We start from the raw sequence: 23,501 nt of genomic DNA, 5'->3' as shown, positions 1-23,501 counted from the left end.
TTCTCAATGAGCTGTATGGACTTTTGACTTTTATACTGTGGTCTAAAGGAAATCGGTATTTATATTCTTGGTTTCAGAATTTGGCCATAAAAACAAAGAGAACACTTTCATGAGCGTATTTTATTTCAAATGAGAAAGAAATTAAAGTGAGTGTGTACAGTTAAAAGATGGAGCACTTCCACTGCCATTAGTACCCTGCCCAAGCCCAGAGAAAGAGGAGAAGGAAAAAAGGAAAAGAGGTGCATGGGGTCTTCACAAGGAGTGATAACATCCAGAATAATGTGTGGATTTTCACTTTCAAAACTTTTCATCAATAAAATAACTGTGGGCTTGGTGGCACACACTGAGGCAGGAGAATTGGGAATTTGAGGTCAGCTGCATTACAAAGTAAAACTTCATCTTAGAGGTTTGTAGCTTTATCATATAGGTTGTACATATTATTTATAAAACGAGAATAGATTGTCCTTTCTTTACCACTGTGAAAAGGGATTTTTTTCCCTTCCATTTTGAAATGAGTTACCAAGTTTTTCAGATATACTATTGGAAAAATACTTTCTATCCTTCCTCTGTAAAATTTGATGCTGCTTTCTATTAGCTTGTATTTGTCTGTTTCAGCTAAGTTTTTAATTTTACTTACATAGTTTATAAATTTATAATCCTCACTAAGTTCTTCTAAATCTGTGACTCTTCCCCTTCACTTTGTGTGTAACTCTTCTACATATTGCAATAGAGAATAAAGATGTTTTCCATAATATTTTATAATCTTGAAGTTAAAAAACATGCATATCAGTTACTCCGTGAAAGTAATCTTGTTTGCCTCACCCTGCTGCCTGGTGTTGTCTTTCTTTCATTTGCCAATAAAGGTATAAAGGTGAAGACTCTCCTCTTAGTCTTCATCTTGGTACAAAAGACTAAGAGGAGAGTCTTCGCCAAGATACTTAGGAAATCATGTTTTTTTTTTTTTTCTAAGCTAAATATTTTTTGTTTTTTAATGTAGCTTCATGGAACACAATTTTTCTAAACTATTTAAGATCTCTTGGAATTCTTAATGGCTCCTAACTATGCCTAAATTCTCTCCCCATCCCCTTTTGTATTTTGAGCCTGGGTACTTCTATGTGACAGCTCTGGCTGTCCTAAATCTCACTTTGTAGATGAGGCTATTCTTGAACTCACAGAGATCCATCTGCCTCTGATGCCAGTATGCTGGGATTAAAGGCATGAGCCACCACATCTGGTACCTAAATTCTTAATATGCATCGTTTTTGAGTAGTCATACTCACAAATTTTACATTTCTTGCCTTTAAAACTTGCTTTTATTTTAAATATCCAAGGTACTTACATCCTAAAAAAAAAAGTGATGTTGAAACAAATAATAACTGTATATATGGTTACATTTGTATTTTCTAATGTTAATAAACATTACAGTATTTTACAAGTCCTGAAAGTGAACTTATACTTTGAGTTTGTCCAGAAACTCTGTTTCATATTTTTTAACCAGTTCTAAGACTAGGAAAGAAAATAATTTTTAAAAACAGAGAGGAACCTGTTCTTCCCTAGTAATTCCTACATTTAAATGTGTGTACTTACATATTTCTGTACAAGTGTGATAGAGCTTAAGGATAAGATGTCTAGGTTGTTTTAACTGTAGTAAATTGAGTTTGAACATGTAAGCTAACATCTTCTAAAAGCCTAATACTTAAAAACTGCCATTTCTGTATATATGTAATCTCAAAGCAATGTGATAAACACTTTTACAAGGGAAATAACAATTTCATGCATATTTAATTCAATTTTGGTATGTGTAATTACTATGTTAAGAATGTTAATGATTTGCCTCCACTAAGAATTTTTTTGAGTATAATAAAATCGGAATATTTCAATTTTATTATTCTTTTTTATAGGTCATGGAAAATGGAAGATTTGCAAAATACAAGTATTTTACCCATGTCATGGTCAATAAAACAGATATGTTCATGATAACAAGATGGTAACTTCTTTTCCTTCTCTAATATAATCAATAAGGGTGACAGGTTCTTAAGTTCATTTCCATATAGCCACACTGATTGCTATAAACTCTGGTCATACGTTTAAGTTCAGTTTTGTGTATGCTTGTAGATAAACACAACTATAAATAAACAGAATTATAACTTGGTATAGTATTTATTTTAGCTACTTTTCCGGGTACAGAAATTGTTTAGAGCAGACCACTCAGCTCTTTACCCTCTAAATACCACTCAGGTTATTCTAGAAGTCAGCAGTCCTCATAATGGCATTTCTTCATAAGAGTGCACAAGTTTACTGCCGTAACTGGGTATACCAATGTGAATAGGACAAGATACTCCCAGCTGTGACATCTTCAGAAAGGCCTGTAAACTGAAGGGCCACTGGGTGTTTTTCAGCATCTCTAACAGTCTCAGACTGCTGTACATGAATGAGAGCAACAACCTGACTGACTTGTGTCTCAGCCACATGCCATTTACAAATCACTTTCTGAAAATGTGTCTCAACTACAAAGAGCAGCTGTGGGAAAATGGCCTTTGAAGGAAGGATTAAGTAGAATCATAGATGAAATGCATTTTTCTAATTTCTGCCCCCATGAAGACTCAGATGCTGTAGTTTTTAAATTTTACTTTGATTTTGACAGTGATGAGACTTGATTTTCCCTGGAAAACCCCAAAGATTTTCAGTATGTTGATTCTGTTCAGTGTTGTTAGGAAAGACTCTCTCTGATGGAGGGTGCAAAGTGTATTGTTCTAACCTGTTACATGTTCTTGGGTATTTTCTGGTAATTGGTTCTGTAAATGCTTATCGTTCGTTAGAAAGAGCCTTCTTTATTATGACTTCAGCTCATTTTTTTCTAGTATAGGTCATGCTATACCTTTCTCACTGAGCATTGCTTCAGCTCCATCCTACAGATGTTATATTTTCATCCTCACACTATTCCAATTATTTTTACCATTTGAGATTCTTTATCTCATAGCTTGTTTTAGAAATGCCTTTATTTCTAAACATTTGGGAGTGTTACCATTTTTATCTTCCTGTTTTTAATTTTAGTTCATTGTGGTCTGAAAACATACTCTTACGGTTTCCATTGTTTGCAATTTATTGTACGTTTTGTTTTGTTTGTGGTACTGGAAATCAAGCCCAAGGACACACACCTAAATTCATTAAGGTTTTTGTGGGGTAATAGAGTGCCTCAGCTGTTAAGAATACTTGCTGCCCTTGCAAAAAATCCAGGTTTAGTTTCCATCATCTGTATGGGATGGTGCACAGTTGATAGGGGGATGTCCTTTTGTATGCTGTGAATATGTTTCTCTTACTGGCTGATGAATAAATCTGTTTTAACCAATGAACAGGCAGGAAGTATAGGCGGGGCTATCAGACTAGGAGGATACTGGAAAGAAGAGGGACACAGGGAATGAGAATCAAGGAATCTGGGCATTCTCTGGTAAGAAGGCCACATGGAGATAAAGAGATTAATAGTTATGGGTTAATAATTGAGAGCTAGGCAACAAGAAGCCTGAGCCATCAGCCAAACAGTTTATAATTAATATAAGCCTCTGTGTGATTATTTGTGACTAAACAGCTGTGAGTCCCAGCATGACAGAAACTTCAATCTACACATAGTCACCTGTAACTTTGGTTCCAGGGGATCCCATGGCCTCTTCAGGCTTCTCTGGGTACATGCACATACATACAGTCACACTAAATTTTTTGAAAAATAAGATTTTAATATTTCTTAGTTTATCTGTATGCATATTCCATGTGTGCTTGCAAAGAAATTAAAAAAAAAAAGTCTTGCATTATTGACTTAAGTTTCTCAATTCTCAAAGTGAATCCTTTGTCCCCCTCCCCCCCAGTGGTGTGCTGTTTGTAACAAAAGGAACTTTTGGACAGTTGACATGTGAATGGCAGTATAGTTTTGATGAATTTACCAAAGAGCCATTTATTGTCCATGGGAGAAGACTGCGCATTGAAGCAAAGGTATGTAGAACAGACTATTTTGAAATTTATATTTCTCGAATAGTACATTGAAGTTGACCCTTTGATCTGTCTTTTATAAATGCTGCTCTGTCTCAGGATAGGTTTCCTTGAGACTATGTAATTGTAGCATATGTAAGGGGTAGAAGGCATTCTTTATTGTATTTCAACAACTGAGTTTTCTTTTTAATGAAGTTATGAATTCTGTTTATAGGAACGGGTGAAATCTGTATTCCATGCCAAAGAATTTGGAAAAATAATTAACTTCAAGACTCCAGAGGATGCTAGGGTAAATATAATGAATCTTTTATTTAAGCCATATAGAAGCATCTCACTTTGAAGCCATGTTTTGCAACAGATAAATTTTGTTTAGGGCTTTTGGTTTTAACAGCTTTAGTACATATAATTAATGGTATTTTTCTTCAAACATTTTTCAATATATTCAACACTCTGGCTTTTCCTATTAAATTGCTCATGTTTTGAGACAAGATCTCACTATATAGTTCAGGATATCCTAGGACCCACCATTTTCCTGCCTCAATCTCTTAAGAGCTGAAATTACAGGTTTTGGTATGTTTTGTTAAATGCTGTCAATAAATTGTAAGTTGTTTGGCCAATGACTGAGGCTTCTTCTTAACTCATTTCTATTAAACTGTGTATTGCCACAAGGCTGTGGCTTACCCATAATGCTCCGCTATGTTACTCCTTTGGCGGGTACATGGCATCTCCCTCTGGTGACTGCTTCTTTGCCTTTCCTGGTCCTAGAATCCTCCTAGACATAGCCTATATAACCCCACCTATACTTCCTGCCTGGCTACTGGCCAATCAGCATTTATTCATCAACCAATAAGACAAAAGGGCATCGCCATCATGCGTGTTCACTTGTCGCATCCAGTCACTGATAGCTCTCCTCCTACAGACGTTGAAGCAGGTAGCATATGCTATGCAATTTCTATCACAGTATTGTGTATTAAATGCAACGTTGGCGTACTAATCATAGGAAAGAGAAATGAATCATGAAGAAACAAGAATAAAACACTGAAATGTTTTCTCCAGGAGCGAGGAGACAGAAGAGAATATGCTAACTGGGCTTTTCTTTGAGGATAGACTTTATTACTGATTTACTTTCATTAAATTTTTTTATTGGTGCATGTGTGTGTGATATGTTTCAGTCTTTGTAAGGTGCATGCATCTAGAATTTGTTCATCAACATTTTTGCACATAGCTATTAATAATCTGATGATCTTTATTTCTGTGGTATCATTTTGTAATGTCATTTCTGGTTCTGAGTCTTTTTATTCCAGCCAAGAGTTTTGTTTTTCAAATTCTAAGGAATTAGCACAGTAAAATGGTTTATTCTCTATGTCTATGTTGCTTTGGATCAAAATCTCTTTCTACAAGTTTTGTTCTAAAGTTGGTTTTCTATGAGTATGGCACTTCTGCATTCTATTTGCATGGAATATTTTTTTTCTTATATTACATATCAAACCTAGTTCCCTCTCCCTCCCATGCCCCCTGACCACCCTCTCATCCCACCCACCCCCCACTCCACATGTAGGGTGATGCCTTCTAGGAGGGGTCAACTAAATCTGTCAAGTCATTTGGAGTAGGAACTAGGCCCTCCCTCCCACCTCTAGGTTAAGGAAGTACCCTTCCATGGGGAATGTGCTCCCAAAATCCTTTTGTGTACCAGGAATACATCCTGGTTCCACTGTCAGAGGTCTCTTAGACTGCCCAGGCCTTCTAACAGACCCATGTTCAGGGGGGTCTGAGTCAGTCAAATGCTGGTTTCCCAGCTATCAGTCTGGGGGTCCATGAGCTTCCCCTTGTTTAGGTCAGCTGTCTGTGTGGGTTTCTGTAGCCTGGTCTGTCCTCTCTCTCTGTATCTCGATTCCAGTTCGGCTAAGTGTTTAGCTGTTGGTGTCTGCTTCTGTTTCCATCAGCTACTAGATTAGGGCTCTATGATGGTAGATAAGTTAGTCATCAATCTCATTATTAGGGAAGGGCATTTATGGTAGCCTTTCTACTGTTGCTCAAATTGTTAGTTGGGGTCAATCTTGTAGGTCTCTGGATGTTCCTCTAGAGTCAGTTTTCTCTTCAGACCTATAATGGCTTCCTCTTTTATGATATCTCTTCTATTCAACCCTTGACTCAATCTTCCTAGTCCCATGCCTCTCCTCCCCTTCTCTTCTTCCTAGCTCCCTCTCCACTCACTGCTCCCCCGCCCCCACTCCCAATATGCTCAGGAGATCTTGTCCCTTTCCCCTTCTGTGAGGGACCTTATATGAATTTCTTAGAATCCTTGTATCCTAGTTTCTCTGGCGGTGTGAATTATAGGCTGGTGATCCTTTGCTCTAGGTCTAAAATCCATATATGAGTGAGTACACACCATGTTCCTCTTTTTGTGACTGGGTTATCTCATTCAGGATGGTTCCATCCATTTGCAATTTTCAACATTCCATTGTTTTTTTTTTTTTTTTTCCCACAGCCACATCTTCTTTATCCATTCTTCAGTTGAGGGGCATCTAGGTTGCTTCCAGGTTCTTGCTATTATAAATAATGCTGCTATGAACATAGTTGAACACATGTCTTTGTTGCATGGATGTGGATCATTTGGGTATATGCCTAAGAGGAGGATTGCTGTGTCCTGATTCCCATTTTCCTGAGGAACCGCCATACTGATCTCCAAAATGCTGTACAAGTTTGCACTCCCACCAGCAGTGGAAGAGTGTTCCCCTTTCTCCACATCCTCTCCAGCTTAAATTGTCATTGGTGTTTTTAATTTTAGCCATTCTGGCAGGAGTAAAATGGTATCTCAGAATTGTTTTGATTTGCATTTCCCTGATGGCTAAGGATGTTGAGCACTTTTTCTTTCAGCCTTTTTGATTTCCTCTATTGAGAATTCTCTCTTTAGTTCTGTACCCCATTTTTAACAGGGTTATTTGGTGTTTTGGTGACTAGTTTCTTCAGTTCTTTATATATTTTAGAGATCAGCCCTCTGTCAGATGTAGGGTTGGTGAAGATCTTTTCCCAGTCTGTGGGCTGCTATTTGGCCTTGTCAACTGTGTCCTTTGCCTTACAGAAGCTTCTCAGTTTAAGGAGGTCCCATTTATTAATTGTCGATCTCAGTGTCTGCGCTACTGGAGTTATGTTCAAGAAGCGGTTTCCTGTACCAATTTGTTCATGGGTATCTCCCACTTTCTCTTCTAAAAGATTCAGTGTGGCCGGATTTATGTTAAGGTCTTTGATCCATTTGGACTTGAGTTTTGTGCAGATATTTATAGGTGTATGGGTTAATATCAAGATTTTTTTATTTGATTCCTATTTTTTGTGCCAATACCAAGCTGTTTTCAGGACTATAGCTCTATAGTAGAGCTTGAAGTCGGGGATGGTGAAGCCTCCTGAACTTACTGTACAGGGTTGTTTTGGCTATCGTGGGTCTTTTGTCTTTCCATATAAAGTTGATTATTATCCTTTCAAGATCAGTGAAGAATTGTGCTGCTATTTTGATGTGGATTGCATTGAATCTGTAGATTGCTTTTGGCAAGATTGCCATTTTTACTATGTTTATCCTACCCATCCCAGAGCATGGGAGATCTTTCCATTTTCTGTATTTTTTCTTTAAAGACACAAAGTTCTTGCTATATAGGTCTTTCACTTGTTTGGTAAGTGTTACCCCAAGATACTTTGTTCCAAGATACTTTGTTAAGTCCCTTCACTTTTAGTTCATATATGTCTTTAGAGATGAATGTATTTCTTATCAACACTGATTAGGTTTGGGGTTGTATGGGTTCTTAATCTAGTCTATCATGCTGTCTTTTTCTTGGAGTATTTAATCCATTTATATTCCACATAATGATTCATAGGTGGGGTCTTAATGCAGCCCATGTGGAACTTGAGTTTAACTCTGTCATGGTCTTTCCCTGTTCCTGAGCAGATGGCATCTTGCTCTGTGCTCAACTGTCTGGAGTTAGGGGAGGGATACTAATTTTAATCAGCCACTTAGCTTAGTTCCATTGGCCCAGTGACCAGGAGTTGGTTGGGGTTTCACTGTGGCATGGCTGGGTTTCAAGTCTAAGACCTGTGCTGAATCAACTGTCTTGCCACTGGGAGCGGGGGCATCTTTCCATGGTGAGTTGCTTGAGGTTGAGTTAGTGTGTTATGGACAACTCTTACCTTTCTTCTTAGATGTCTTTTTTTTCTGAGAACTCATTAAGCAGGATGTGATCTCACCTGATTTCCTTAGTTCTTGTGAAGGCAGTTTGATACATGAGTAACATGAGTAGCTGTTCAGCTTGTGTCTGTGAGGAAACAGTATCTTATTTACTTTTCTAAATCTTTTTGGAAATGGTACATAACTGTCACTCATGAAGCAAATCCCACAATCATTGATAGAAATGTTTGTATTCATTTCATTTTAATAATTTCTAGTCCTTTCAGCATAAAAAAAATGTATCATGAGAGGTACCAACCTACTCAAAGATGTTACTATGCTACTACCAACTACAAAATTGTAATTGTTCTTATTCAGACTAAATTCCTATATGTAGATCTAGTGCAAGGTGGAAAGAGTTTTCAGACAATGCCTGTTACAAGCACAAAAAATGCCAGTTGTCCAGTCACCAAAATACCCTTTTTCTGGCAGAATATTTCATTGTACTTTTCTTATTCTCACAATGAACTTCCAATTCATTGTGAGAAATACTATTCCTCTGGTGTCTGGGCTGTGTCAGGGTTCTCTTGTACCATATGTAGGCTAAATATCGGTCATAAGTTTATGTCTAAACTTAGTTTTGTCATAAGTTCATTGAAATTAGTAAGCATTGCTTTCTTTCTCCCCAACAGTGGATCCTTACAAAGCTGGAAGAAGCAAGAGAACCAGCTCCACGCCTATGAAGAGATAGCGCAACAAGCCATTATTACGGTTCCCACGCTGTACCTTCTAACCCCTGTGGAGAGTAGGAGTCATTTCAGGGAGCGTATGCTTTTAGATGCTTAAAAAAACAAAATCAATTTGGGTAAACAGCTCTGTGATTAAACTACTAAAAGGTCCATTCAGTTTCCTAATCTGTATCATGCATCTAGTTATGATTCTTAATATTTTATAAAAAGAAGTGTTTACTCCAGGATATTCTCAGCAGTGGTAGAGAGCTGGCTCACAGTGTCCCTGTCAAACAAATTGTAGTTTCTCGGTTAACATTGTAAATTTCTCTCATGATTACTCTGTCTCCCTGAGTGGTGGGAAATGATCAGATTAAGCACTGCCTCAGCAGGGACACAAAAACTTTAGTAATTACTTCAGAATCATGAAGTTCTTTTTATAAAAACATAGTTTGGTATTTTTTAAAAAATATGATTTGGATTAATACTAAAATGCATAGTATATAACTGTGAAAAACAATCTTTTTTGAGATTGGACAAAACACCCCTTAGAGGCTTTAAAAACTATCATACCCAAAAAGGTAAAGTCCCTCAACATCTTCAGAGCCTTGGAAATACTTCCTCAGGGAAACTCCATGGATTTACCCAGTTTATGTTGCTAATAGACTGTTGTTTTTAAATTAAAATTTAAAGCCTTAACAATGCTTACCTTCTGTTTACTGGTAACAGGAATTTAAAAATACAAAAAAAAAATCTAATGTCTTAGCTATAATGAATTATGCTCTAGAATAAAGAGCTCCTCTCATGTGTCTAAGTGCAAACCTTAAGATGTAACCAATCTATCCTATTGCTTTGGATTAAGACTTTCACATTTGCCTACTCTGTAGTTATTCATGTGATAAACACTTAAAAATACATGATATTGCTACAAAAATTATGAACATCATAGTAAATAAATAAGGTTACAGGTTTTCCCCCCTTGGTTTTTGTCCATCTTTGCTCTTTACTAGTAATGGGCTGTTTAAAGTGAAACAGAATGAATGTCCAATTGTGAACTATAAACAGAATATCTTAATTGGTTATTGAATAACACACAGTGTTCAATCTATATTGTAATGTTACCAACTTGTTATAAACTAGTGTTGAAATCAAAGAGTCCGTTTAGTCAGTGGGTGTTTAGTCTGCAGGCTTGTTAAGCCTTCTGCTTTGCTATAAAAGCTAGAATGAACACCATGCCAGACGGTAGCTGCATTGTTACCATCTGATTTCAGAGAACACATTTTGATTGTTAATGGTGGCATCCCCCAGAATGCTTTCTCTGCTAAATGTAAATTGAATCAAAATATGACACATTTCAAATTGTTCTAGTTGTACATCCCCCAAAATGAACTTATTCAAGGTAAGGTACAAGCTTTCTCTTGCTGAGCCCTCCAAGTTTGCAGATTAAACCTGTGAAGAGAGGTGTTAGAAGGTTGGTATCATCTCTTTATGTGGAATGTTGCTTTCCTGGAATCTCAAGTCACTGCAAACAGTTAAATACCTGGGTAGTTACTTCTTTCGTGAGTTCAGAAAAATTAGATTCCTAAATCCCCAGATTTACCATGGTAAAGTGAAAAAGTTATAGTTAGCATAGCAATTCTGTATCTTCTGGCAGCCAGCAGGATGGGTTTTATTATTAGTGCACATACATAGCTAATGTGCCTGTCCTTGTTCCTGCATCAATAAACACTGAAAAATAGCTCTTGTTCTTTATGAATTGTGGACCCATCACCTCCTCCCATTACTTTCTAACTATGCAGTAGAGAGACACAGGTTGTGCTGTCTGTGCCTAAACAACAGTGAAACTAAGCACATTAACCACCATTAACATAGAGGAAACATGACCATAACATTTTTTAATTTACGGTTATATGTTTGATTCAGTAGTCTTTTTCAGAATCCTGACTCTAAGAAAAATCATCCAGGAATCATAGTGTTCAGATTTCTCCAGTTGCTTTGCTTTCATAGTGTTTGAGAGGGAGGGGGAAGATCTTCCATTATTTCTATCATAATCCCATTTTTCAGATATGTAGCAGCAGCAGTTTCCCAGTGAGTGTCACTGTGCCAGTGTCTAATATCTTAGAAGTACCCACAAGTTGGTGCCCCATTCCTACCAACTTTTAAAAAACAAAATATTCAACACTGACTTTCCTATATACTTTGGTATCACCATGTTTGTTCATTCTTCAGCCTATGCCAACTGCCTCCTTGTATCAGCCTCTGCATTAAAAAGATCAAGATAAAAGGCATGTGCCATATGTACTTACAAGTGTCTGAAACTATCAGACTGGCCCATGCATTAGGTCTTTGCTTTTTGTTCATCTCTGATGCAACTACAATCCTCAGTGGCAGTGTTTTTCAAATTGTAGGTCTTAACCATTGAGTCATGAAATGAGTTTAATATCTAAAGACAACCATATTTCAAAAATGGAGCAGTTAAAAAATACAGGAACAAGAGAATACATAAGAACAAATGCTCTATAATTTAAAATGTTAGCACTTTGTAGTGTTAGATTTTAAAAATGAATGAAAAAAGCCTTAAAGACTAGGGCTATTCATAACTGCTGGAACTGTGGCCAGGATCAGGGCTCTCCTTCCTGGGAACAAGGTGGGTTGAGTTGTGTGTTTCTTAGGGAATGAAGAACAGACTCAGAGTACAGTTATCATCTTTAGGATGAGAAGTCAGGAGAGTTCTAGTGTATTGAATGTTTTACTTCCCTCTTCCTCATGGAAAATTATTGGAACCAAGAAATGCATTAAACATTAACTTGGCAGATGACACCCAAATGACTACAGGCTGTGGTAGAGCCTCCTTGCTACAGGGCATCTTACTCCCATCTACTTTCTGTCTGGCTCATACAGGTGGCAAAGATCCTGAAAAAGGGATAGCTAACCATGTAGGGGACATTATCGTAGAACCAGAACACTCACCTGTTGAAGGTGCCATTCAAATAAATATCAGTACATTTTAACTAAAAATACTGCAGTCTAAGTAGAAAAGGAAAGACTTGGATATCTTATGATTTTTGCTGGTGCTGCATATAATCGCATATCAGTCCTCACTCTAAAAAAGAACCCTTTGCCCTCTGCCTGCTCCTTTGGGTATATTTTTGAAGTCTATACTTCACGGTTAATGCTAACCCACCTAAGTTTACATTCATTGGCTAAATTGTGGTTTTTATGATCTATTGTATGTAGCATAGAGAGGTGAGTATTATACCCAATTGCATGATGATTTCCCCCACTAACCTAGAAGGTGGTGCTTAGCGAAATGAGAAGAGGCTATGTCTTACTCAGAAGCCCTGCTAATGTGTCTTCAATTAAAACCTTTTCTACTTTATTGCCTTTTTTGTAAAATCTCACATCAGTTAAAAGTATGTTTACTTTAGCATTATGAGTTCTTGATTTTTTTCCTTAAGCAGTATAGCTTTTTTTAAAAGAGTAAATTTAGAAGTTATCCAAAGCTTGACACATAAGAAATGTAACTTAATATTTTATAAGTCAATACCGGTATTTTTTTCAAAATTGAGTTTTTTTATACAAATATAAATTTGAGTTGTAGTTTAACACGTGCTATGATCCATATCAAATTTCCTTGATTTAAAATGTCACTAAACGTATTTCTGTGATATCAGTGTTTCCTTCTAGTAAAATCTTTAACAAGGACCCTCACAAGACTGTTAAAAATGTTTAATGCTAAGTGTTACCTCCACCAGGGTGATGACAGCCTCTGTTTATGATGTCCTCTGCCACCATTAGTCAGTTGGTTATCCAACAGTTGCTAGTATTTAGGCAGAAAACATTTCATAGTATAGATTAGAGTAGAATATCCTCAGTATCAATGAAAATACCCTCAAGACCACCAACAATTATAAATTATATTTAGGACTTGTTAGAGGACACATGTATACATTTTAAATGGCCATCTCTGTATGCAAGTATATTACAATTAATGAAATTGTTGGGAAAGGTGTGCTTTAAAAATACCTTCTCTCCCTAGTTTTCTAATTATACAGTTCCATTTTTATGAAATGACCAGACTAGTAGTATCTTAACTATTTTTATATTGCTGTAATAGCCTGTACTTCTTTGGAATGTTTGTTCTTTGGTGAAAGCATGGCCATTGATTATTACAGGTTTTAAAAGTATTCCTCATTGCATCCGTATTTCCTTCACTTTTCTATTCCTACTATCTATCTCCTGTGTGTAAATGTGACCTAATTAACTATTACACAGTGGCTGCCTTAGTTTTGTGTATTTTGATAAAATAGCCTGTTAACACAGGCATTATGAATTTGGTTCTTAAAACTGGTCTTTCTTAGTCTTTTTAAAAATCAACTGGGAATACTAACCCTTGAAACTGCTAATTTCTTGGAGGTGGTAGATTTGGATTACATGCTAAAATGGCTGCCAATTTAACCAAATGTGAGTCCAATAAAGCTTTCTGGTCTTCAGTCTGTTTGGGTTGTTACTGAATGGAACAAAGAACGTTCACTTTCTCCTGCCTGTCTAAAATCTATCCTCTGTGGTCTAAGCCTTGTAGCCAAGCATGCTCACCATTGACAAAAGCTTAAGGGACTATCTGGTGTACTCTTAGCCACCAACTTCAGATGGCTATTAGTTGGGTGGTGTGAATACATTTTAAAAAGAAAGGCTAGGGGAGAATTTCAACAGAAATCACTAACTCACCTCTGATGTGGAGAGTTAACATTGCTGAAAGTGAAAAAAGGTATTCGTTACCACCTTCTGATTTGTTTGGTACCTTTCTTGCCCTGAAAGACAAACTTGCATGTCAACCAGAGGTTAAATTGTTAATAAGGTGCTTGAAAAGAGAATCCCACATTGTTTAACATCTTTGATTCTGGTTCTGTTGATATGCTTTTTTTTTTTTTTTTAGATTAATTGGCTAATGAGACCCAGTCAGTTACCTTTAACCATAGTTTGTGATGGGGAGGGACCACAATAATGAATGTTGTCTTTGATTTTTAGATATGTTGAAGAGCTACCCTTTTGTTTTTGTATTGATGGCTAACTGTTTAAAATAAAATTCAGCAGCCATTTATACAGTTCATGCCTTAAGTAAAGCCTGACTTTCAAAAACCTAATGCTACTTTGGTAGAATGCGTTCATACTTGGAGTTGTTCCAACAAGTTGACAAAGTGGGTGTTAAGAAAGGCTTAGTTCAGCTCTAGGAATTCGACCTTGTGGTTCTGCAACAAATGTAGCCAATCTGAGAATGTTTATACAGATTGAACTAAGAAAACCCACAATGACTAAAAGCATTGAGGCTGAAAATGCATGTACTATATACTGACTCTAGAACATCCACCCATCAGTGCAGCACAGAGAAGTTACTGCTTCCCCTCATGATGATGTGGCTTCCTGGGAGCTACAACTTGCAGCTGCCCATCATCTCAAAAAAAGTACCAGGCCAAAGACTATTAGCCTGAGAAAGGATCAAAATTCAAAGTACAGTTTCTACTTGATATATGTCACTTTCTCACTGTGTGGTAAAAGCTGAACCATTTTAAGATTGGTAAGAGGTAGATACACCACACCCTAAGTGTACACATACTTCCCAATGAGCTGTAGAAGCAAAGCCATCCTTGGTCTTTAGTCTGAAGCACTCTACTTTCCAGGGATGGGGATCTTTACTGAGCCAGCTATTACAGAAATGAATCAAGACTTGCTTCAAAGGGGAAAAAACAGGAAAGCTGCTGAATTGTTAAGGCTGTAGGATTTTTCTTTTGAACAGAACCATCATCCACGAATGCCAAGAAACACATAATCAGTACTCCTGGTAGAACAGTATATTCTCAATATCCAGAAAGGCACAGCATACACAGTTCAAACAGCAGGTTTGTGATTACCATCAAGAGTGTTGGCAAAGCTTACATGACATTTGGTAAACAAGTTATGCTTTAGCCATTCCATAAGTTTGTAAGACCTGATCATATGCATTAAGATACACGCATGCACTATCTAGAACCCAGTTATCATCTATCTCAGCTTTGGCTTCACCACCAAATCATGGCAAATTTAAAATAGATATTGGGGTAATACTAATTTGCCTTAGCAAGTTGACATGAATAGAACTATTTTTTTTTTTTTAAAGAAATCTTTGCCTGGTGCATTAGCTCGGTTGGCAGAATGTTTGCCTAGCATGCACAAAGCCCTGGGTTCCATCCCAAGCACGACATTAACTGATCGTGGTGGCACATGCATCACAACACTTACTAACCTATAAATACCAATGTCAAAATCATACAATTTGAGACCTTTTTAATATCAGGAATAATTATCAATAGGGTGAGAACTCTCCTACTTTAAATAAAGTATGTATATGAAGACAAGAAAATCAGAAATTTGAGGTCATCCTCAGCTGCATAGTATGTTTGAGACCAGCATGGAGACCCTGTCTCAAAAAAGAAAAATAGCTGAGCGTGGTGGCGTACACCCACAAGTCTAACAAACAACTTGGTTAAGTTCAAGCAGGAGGATAAAGGCCATCCTCAATTATGTAGCAAACATGGACAGCCAGCCAAACAAGCAGATGGGGTGGGGAGGCATAGAAACAATCTTTGGTTGTTTGGTAGAATGTTAGATGAGGGGAAGAGATGTTAGCAATGTCTTTTAAGGTTTATTTAAAAATCAAGCCTATTAAGATGTTTTAGTCACCCAAGTTAATCTGAGAGGTCTGAAGGCATGATCTATAAATTAACAAATCCCCTCTGTTATGTGATTCGTAATATCTATTGAACACTTTTGTTTAAAAAGCATGGGGGAATCACAGTGGCTTTTTAAAATTCTATAAAATACAAACTCTAAAATTATACTTAAAGACACTTAAAAAGGTTGGTAAAGCAAGTATCTTTCAAGTTACACTATCCATCTCAGTCCCTGCGGGCTACATAATGTCCTTGGATCCTGGCCCAGGTGGTCAGAATCACTTGTAGGACAGGCAGGAGGAGCTCATATCACCCTGTGTCTGGGAGGAGAGGGCCAAGTGTTTACACTAAGTTGAATTCCCGTAGATTCAGCTGTAGGATTGTGTCTTTCACAGCAGCAAACACAAAGCGGATATTCTCAGTGTCCGTAGCACAGGTGAAGTGGGAATAGATGACTTTCTCCTTGTCGGGGTTCTGGTCTTGATACAGCTTCAAGATAAAGTCCCTGGCAGCTTTCACATCCTGCTTTGGTCCTGCTCAAGAGAGGAGTAAAGAAAAACTAGCTCACCACCGTGTTCTCTCACACAGTCCATTTTTAATGTATTTTTGCTCTTATTTGGGATCCTTCTTTAGTCAATCTTCATATCTAAGAAAGTTTACCTGGAGTAGTTACTGCATTTCATATGAATCTATACAATATTTAAATATTTTCCATTTTATGCAGTGTGTATGCATGTGTACATGCCTGTGACCAGAGGACAGTTTCATGTTATCTTCAGGAATGCCATGCACCTCCATTGACAAGATCTTTCATTAGCCAACAGCTCACCAACTAGGCTAGAACTGGCTGGCCAGCAAGTGCCAGTAATCTGCCTGTCTCCCCTACCCTGGCTCTGTGATTACAAGTTCTCACTATCATGCCTGGCTTTTTTTTTTTTTTTTTTTTTTTTTTTTTTTTTAGGTGAGTTCTGGGGATTGTTTGCAAGGAAAATGGTTTTTTTGTTTTTTTTTTTTTTTTTAAACTGAGCCATTCTCTAGTCCAATGTTTATTTTTTTAAGTGTCTACTGGTATCTGAAAATTGTACTATAAAGTGCTTTGTCTAAAAATAGTGGCCTAGTTTTGTTTTCTAACCACTTGTATGGACAGGCAGCTGTGGACTGGGAGGAGGGAGGTGTGGTGTAGAAACTAGTGTTACTAGGTTGGTTTTAAAGCCTGACAGTTCTAAACCATACTGCCAGAATGTTTAATCAAGGGAAACACTGACATGTAAATATCAACATCAAGAGCATACAGTTTGAGACCTCTTGCACCAGGAGTGATTAGCAAGCATGAGCACTGCCCTTCCTTGAGCAGGTTGCATACATGGAAGACTTCAGCACCAGCCCTGTGACTGAGAAGCAGATAAACTATAACCCCACAAAGCAACAGGTACTCTGAAGTTGTGAGAGCCAGTTCTGCCAGGAAAAGCTGAGTGAATGCGTATACAGCAGAAAGACCAGGCTGCCCGGGGAACAGAAAGGAGGTGGCACACTAGTGCAAACTATAGACAGGTACAGGAGAGTCTCAAAAGGGTTTCCTCCATGAGGCACCTGAACTGGAGCCTGACCAGCCAAGTGGAGAAAGCCAAATGACTTGGCGAATGCATTCAGGCCTTGCAGTGGTGGTGTCTGGTGAAAACATCAGGGACAATGAAAAGTATAATTGGAAGTGAGGATGTAAAAGCCCATCAGGGCGGCCCCAGAAAACATACTGGACACTGGAGATTGCTGCAGGGGAAGAGGCCAGCAAGGTTGGTGTGAGAGCACTGCACCTCCACCCCGCAAATACTTACCTGTGTATTCTGGGAAATAGCTAATTAGATGGGAGTACATGATTTTCTCTTCCAAAAGATCTTTCTTGTTTAAGAACAAAATCACAGATGAGTTCAGAAACCAGGGATAGGTGATGATGGTTTTAAACAAGGCTTTACTCTCTTCCATACGGTTCTAGTGAGAAATGGAGTTACAGTAAGTCAGAAAGAAAAGCAAGACTTGGGAATAGCATGCTAGGGGGCTTGGTGCATCCATCAGTCCTCTCCCTGTAGGGTTACTGCTCTTCTGATGGCAAAGACATGGGCCCACTAGAACTGCTTCTGTTTGCCCACACATAGACACACCCTGACTAGTTTATCATATCCTTTTTGGGACACTAACTCTTCTCTTGCCCTAAACTTGGCTCTTGTGCAACCTGGAGCAAAACATTTATGTTGTTAGACAAGGTGTTTATGTTCTGTAACTGTTTGATTAACAGGTCAGGTGAGATACCAGCTGCAAGTAGGTGTGTGCTTCTGAACAGCGCCTCGGGGGTATTGGAACACAAGAGGAAGGAAAGCTCTTCCAGGAGGACCCCAACCCTGAGCCCTCAGGCATGCTAAACTGGTCAGAACAGAATGAACACTGCAGAGCACCAAAGCCATGCTTTGCAAGTGGGATGTTGTCCCAGGGCAGAGCATCCTAAAAATGTAACTTTCCCAAACCCAGAGAGACATGAGTCCCGTGACAATTATACTTACAAACAGTAATTTTAAATAACATGCTCTAAAATTTGAGGGGCAGATAGCTGAGAAACAATGAGTTTTCTCATGACAACTACTGTTCTGCACAGCATTTTCTCTTATTTCTAAGGGAAAAGGCAAGAACTTTTCTTTAGAGGAGGAAGCCATAAAAATGTCTAAATTCCACACAGGCTCCAAAGGGATGCACCATGATTCTATTCTCTACAAGTCCACACCTGGCCATTCTCTCACGCTGCAGGCTGAGGTCCAGAAAGTGTTATCAGAGAAATAACTCATCTACTTTTAGACATTCTCTAAAGCCTAGGATTATCTCAATCTCCAGAGGGAAAAAAATTCTGTATGGCAGAGTAAGTGGATCCAATGTACATCTACAACTGGTAGGAATGGGCAGGGATAAGCAACCATTTACACGTTCTCCAAACACCTGTGACTCTTTTAGGAAAGATGAATACATTTAATTTCTAAGAATATTGGACTGGGCTCCTGGTTCTTTGAGCACCCAATCCTTTGACTCTTCTCCTAAGAATCCCTGGGTTTTGTTGTTGTTGTTGAGAACTGTATCTCTTGAGATTCCATTTGGGAAAGCTAGGCAGCAGCCACTATTACTCCGATGGCACAAGTAAATGAGTTCGCCCTCCACTAATTGGCTAACATTCTGGCACTCTTCGGAGAGAAGCTTTCACTCAAGAGGTACAAGATATGCTTTGTTCATGGACCACTGCCTGATTGGGCGGGGCATTGATGACTGACATCTATGTCTTTGAAACAAGAGCCAAGAAATCTTGCATAAAAATTCAGAGAAAGGCCATTAGGAGATTATTGGTATTAACTTCACTTAGTGACCAACAGTTCTGGCACTTTCTGTCAGAGCATCTAATAGAACTAGACCCAGCCAGCACATTGCAGCTTTGCAGAAGGCACAGTACCTGCCTGGGCTGCATCAGCCCAGATGCCCTAAATGAGAACCTTGCAGGTAGCTCCTGAACTGCTCCATGTACTGGGCACCTCTGCCCTGGCAACTGAGCTAGGAAGCTTGTTTGGGAGTGCCATTCTCTGGAAGCTGAGGAGTCCGCTCAGATGGCATCTGTTACAAACGGTCACATGGGCTGTGGATGAAGTCGTGGGTTCAATCAATGCAGTGGCACACAGGCATAATCTCAACACTTAGGCAGTAGTGTGAGGCTGAGGGATCAGAAGTGGAAGGCTACCCTTTGCTTCATAACCAGTATGAGGCCAACTTAGGCTACACAAGACTCAATCTTGAAAGAATTGTTAGACAATATTATATGTATTAGGGTCTGAAGGGACTTGGAAATGAAACTACCCCCTCTGGAACCCAGTAAATATAACTACACAGGGCAGTATTTTTTCCAACATGCCACAGCAGTAAGAATCTCAGCTTTGTGTTGGTTTTTATAAGGCATCTAAGGGCTAACAGTAAACTGAGCTCCCCTGCCCCAGTCCCAGGACTATCTGCTTTCTCCTGGTTTCCACCCTTCATGACCCATTACATTAGCTGGAGGAGCTCTCAGGCCATAGTCACCATCAGTCAATCAAGTGAAAGTCTCTGGTATTTGAGCTTGGCACTCACGTTTTTCCTACAGTTCCTTAGGAAATTATACTGGTCAACTATATTAATAGATCCAGGGTTCTGTTCTGACTCTTGGTATGCAGTAAACTGCACCATTGAATCACACAAAGATGAAGTCTTCTCTGGTTTGTTGTTTCTTGTCTGGTTTGGTTTGGGATTTTAGAAGACTTTGTAGCCTTAGCTAGCCTAGAACTCTCAGATATCTGCCTGGCTTTGCCTTCTGAGTGCTGTGATTAGAAGCATGTGCCATCAAACCTGGGTCTGAAATCTAATAATGTCTATCTCAGAATGCAGTTGTTGTTATGTGACATGTAATGGTATTTAAGCCACAGGGTACTTGGTAAATGGGCCTGCAGTGGGCCAGTAGGCTGCATTGGTAACAAATGCCTGAGTGTTGGCTGAAGAGTCTTATTTCCTCATCTAGCTAGCTCCTTGAAAATTGAAGAAATAAGGCTGTCTTCTACAGTTATCACCCCAACCTCCAGCCCAGACGCATACCTCCAAATTCCAAACCCTCAGCATACCTCATTGTCACACTCAGCCAGAACCTGGTCATATTCACTCAGAGCAACCAAGAAAATGATGGAGGTGACACTCTCAAAGCAGTGAATCCATTTCCGTCGTTCAGATCGCTGGCCACCAACATCCACCATCCTACTCAAAAGAGGTAAATGGTCAGAGGTTGGAATGCACAACTCCAGGGTCTCCTCCATGACTTTTAGAGGGAAGGGGCTCTCAAGGTTAGTGTGTTGGAACATGCTGCTGTAGGCAGTGGAGAACCACTTGGTGGTTTCCAAGCAAAGGACTCAGATGGAGCCTGCCTGGAGCTACTGGGTAAGAACTTGCTGCAGAAGTCCTTTACTCCAACCACCCACATAGAGTCTTGGGACATAAAAGGGACAATGGCAAGCCATCATCCTGGTATCTCTGCTTTCTTCAGGTTCTATATTTAAATGTATAATTTGTATTTTGTTTTTTTAGGACGGTGTATGGGTGTATGTCACAAATACCAGCACAGGTGCCCAAAGGCCAGAAGAGGTAATTGGATCCCCTGGAGTTAGAGTTACGGGTAGCTATGAGACACTCAATATAGGTGCTGGGAACTGAACACTTTTAGCCACTGAGCCACCCCTCTGCCATGTCACTGATGCCACTGCTACTAGATAAAATGCAGGCTCACTATTACCAGGTCTGTGGATATTTTGGGGAAACTGAGTAGGTTTTAAATAAAACATCTCCATTTTTAAGTGTTATTGCAAATATTTTTCCTAACACTATGGCAGATAGACCACATAATCTGCCAGGTCACATCTACCACCCCTACACCTCACCCCATCCACATACCAATTTCGAAAGACCCCAAACCAGTGTGTCTAGATGATACACAGGCTCACTGACTCCCATGGCTACCATTTAGTAAGGTGCCTTGGAGCCAGGTTCTAGGGGTACAGACATGTCTGCAATGCTGTATGCTTGGTGTTTGCCTCATATTGCAGAGGGGGAATAGAGCTAGGATAGAAAGCACAAATATCAAGAGACTGTGTGAAGACATTCTACAAAGACCTCACCTTCAAGCATCAGAATTCTTCAACCGGAAAGATTGTACAGGGGAGGTGCCAGGGGCTCTAAGGTATCACCAGCAGGCTATGTTAAACCAAGGCCTAAGGCTGTGGAAAGGTAAAACTTCTTCATCAAAGCTTTGGCAAACTCATTCTGAGTGAGGTGTTTGGGAGGTTGAAAGCAGCCTTTGAAGTTGAAAAGGTTTAAATCCATAGGTCAGCTTGGAAGAGAGTGACCATTAAATTAAACATATGTAACAAAAATGCAGAATACTTTTGTATCACCCCCCCCCACATTTGTGACAGCGATGAAGGAGTGCTAAAACAGAATTGTAATATTGGATTTGATGTGATCATCATTAGAAAGGATAAGGGGAATAACAGACATACAAGGGCTTTGAGGGGTTGAGGGGTTGGAGAGGTGGCTCAGTGGTTAAGAGCTCTTACTGCTTATGCATAGGGCCTGACACAGTCCCAGCACCCACATGGTGGTTCACTACTACCTGTAACTCCAGTGCCTGGGGATTCGATGCTCTCATCCTCTCCAAGAGCTCCTGCATATATCTGGTACACATACATATACACTGAGGCATACATACACAAAATAATTTTTAAAGGTGCCTTGAAATTTTAAGTGTTTTGTAAGTAACCTTTATTATTCAGTAAAGAACTGTTCATCCTTAGAATGTTGTTATTTAAGATGTATATGTATACATTTTACACAGCTATAACTACTCTAAACATATTATAAACAATATATACTTTTCTATATATTCATGATTTTTCTTTAAAGAAAAATCTCAGACAAGGTAATAAGGGAAAGAGAAATCTTACTAACATTAGGAAAAAGACCTCAGTAGACTGTGTTGTCATAGGAGTGCACTTCTGTGTGACTACACATAAGAAGGCCTTTTCATGGTAAGAAGAGCCCAGGTAGGACTCCACCTCTGGACGTGCCCCCTGAACAGACTAATCCTTAAAGGTCTCTGTCTGGGAAACAAACTCACCGAAAAATGATGTTTTCCAAGTCAAATGGATACTCTATGATGCCAGTAGTGGGCACTCGAACACGAAGCACGTCCTGTTGCGTTGGCACAAAAGAGGGCATGGCGATTCGGTCAATGTCAGTCAGGTAACTGTGAGATTAAAGAGTTGAGAAGCTGAGGCTCCATTGTGAGAAAGGAAAAGTCTTTCTTACTCAAGGGAAGTGCCTCCTGACCACAGGGTCCCCACAAGACATGGAGGCCACAGTTACATTCAGAAGTAACTATGCCAGGCCTCTATCCTCCCAAGACCATCCTGAAGGGAGATCAAGACTCAGAAGCACATCTTACAAAAGACTCTAGCCTTCTGAGGATTCACATCACTTGGTCTGGTTCCCAGCTGCATGAAGGAAGAAGCAGCCTAGAGGCCGAGCAGTTAGGTAATGACACTGGCCCCTCACAACAGACCTACCTACTTGCCTTCATCCAAGAACCTTACATAAAGTAGGCACTGTTCTCTGAAGGCTCCGATCAGTGAATTAAGAGCCACATGTATAGAAATACATGGCTGTCAAACAGGCCATGGAAAAACTCCCTCAAAATAAGTTAACTTTCCTATTAAGCACACTGGGAAATAAGACATCTAAAATAATCCAGAATTTATCTCATGTTATTTGGGGCTGCACATAGCTCTGGGTTTAAACCCCAGCACCTCCTACAACAGACATGGTAGCACATGCCTTCAATCCCAACACTCAGGAGGTAGAGGTAGGAGATCAGTTCAGGGTGCTGCTGAAATACATGGAGAGTTCAAGGCCAGGCTGGGCTAGAGACTATTTTCAAAAATTGCTTAGTCAATTCCTTACAAGAGACACTAGCTAGCAATGGAGTTGGTGGCTTTGCTGCTTTCTGTAGCACAACATAAACATCCAGGGCTGAGCAGGTCAGCCTAGAGATGGACCTCACTGACTTCAAACTGCTGTGTCCACTCCCATGTGTTACTTTTTTTTCCTTTAGAACAATCTTCTACCTTTATCCAGTTTTCTACTCCAGGGTTTCAAATACCTGTGGTCATTTATGGTCCAAAAGTAAGAAATGGGGAAATACCAAAAATAAGCAAATTATTTTCCCTTTGTATTGCTTTTGCAAAGCTACAATTCATAAGCTTTCAATCCAGTGCCATTCTGAGAAACAGGATAAAATCTGTCTCTGGTCCTAAATGGGCAACATACTTCCTAGTGTAT

The 23,501-nt window shown here is 39.1% G+C and overlaps 2 protein-coding genes across 2 annotated transcripts in view; one reads left to right on the top strand and one right to left on the bottom strand.

The window, feature by feature from the left end:
* The window catches only part of Vps13a (vacuolar protein sorting 13 homolog A), a 180,596-nt gene extending 170,581 nt beyond the window's left edge, over positions 1–10,015 (top strand). Inside the window, exons 69-72 of the mRNA XM_051194059.1 lie at positions 1,902–1,987; positions 3,861–3,984; positions 4,196–4,270; positions 8,827–10,015. Coding sequence (XP_051050016.1) covers positions 1,902–1,987; positions 3,861–3,984; positions 4,196–4,270; positions 8,827–8,877 — 336 coding nt within the window. The 3' untranslated portion in view covers positions 8,878–10,015. The remainder of the gene's footprint in view (positions 1–1,901; positions 1,988–3,860; positions 3,985–4,195; positions 4,271–8,826) is intronic.
* A 4,681-nt stretch (positions 10,016–14,696) lies between these two features.
* Positions 14,697–23,501, bottom strand: part of LOC127229039 (guanine nucleotide-binding protein subunit alpha-14) — a 151,606-nt gene continuing 142,801 nt past the window's right edge. The window contains exons 4-7 of the mRNA XM_051194057.1: positions 22,282–22,410; positions 20,240–20,369; positions 17,402–17,555; positions 14,697–16,102 (exon numbers count right to left, since the gene is read on the bottom strand). Coding sequence (XP_051050014.1) covers positions 15,912–16,102; positions 17,402–17,555; positions 20,240–20,369; positions 22,282–22,410 — 604 coding nt within the window. The 3' untranslated portion in view covers positions 14,697–15,911. The remainder of the gene's footprint in view (positions 16,103–17,401; positions 17,556–20,239; positions 20,370–22,281; positions 22,411–23,501) is intronic.

This window comes from Phodopus roborovskii, unplaced genomic scaffold, assembly GCF_943737965.1.
Source record: "Phodopus roborovskii unplaced genomic scaffold, PHOROB, whole genome shotgun sequence".
In the NCBI taxonomy this organism is placed as follows: Eukaryota; Metazoa; Chordata; class Mammalia; order Rodentia; family Cricetidae; genus Phodopus; species Phodopus roborovskii.
Note: the sequence above shows the minus strand (reverse complement) of the source record. Positions and strands in the feature narration are given on the sequence as shown.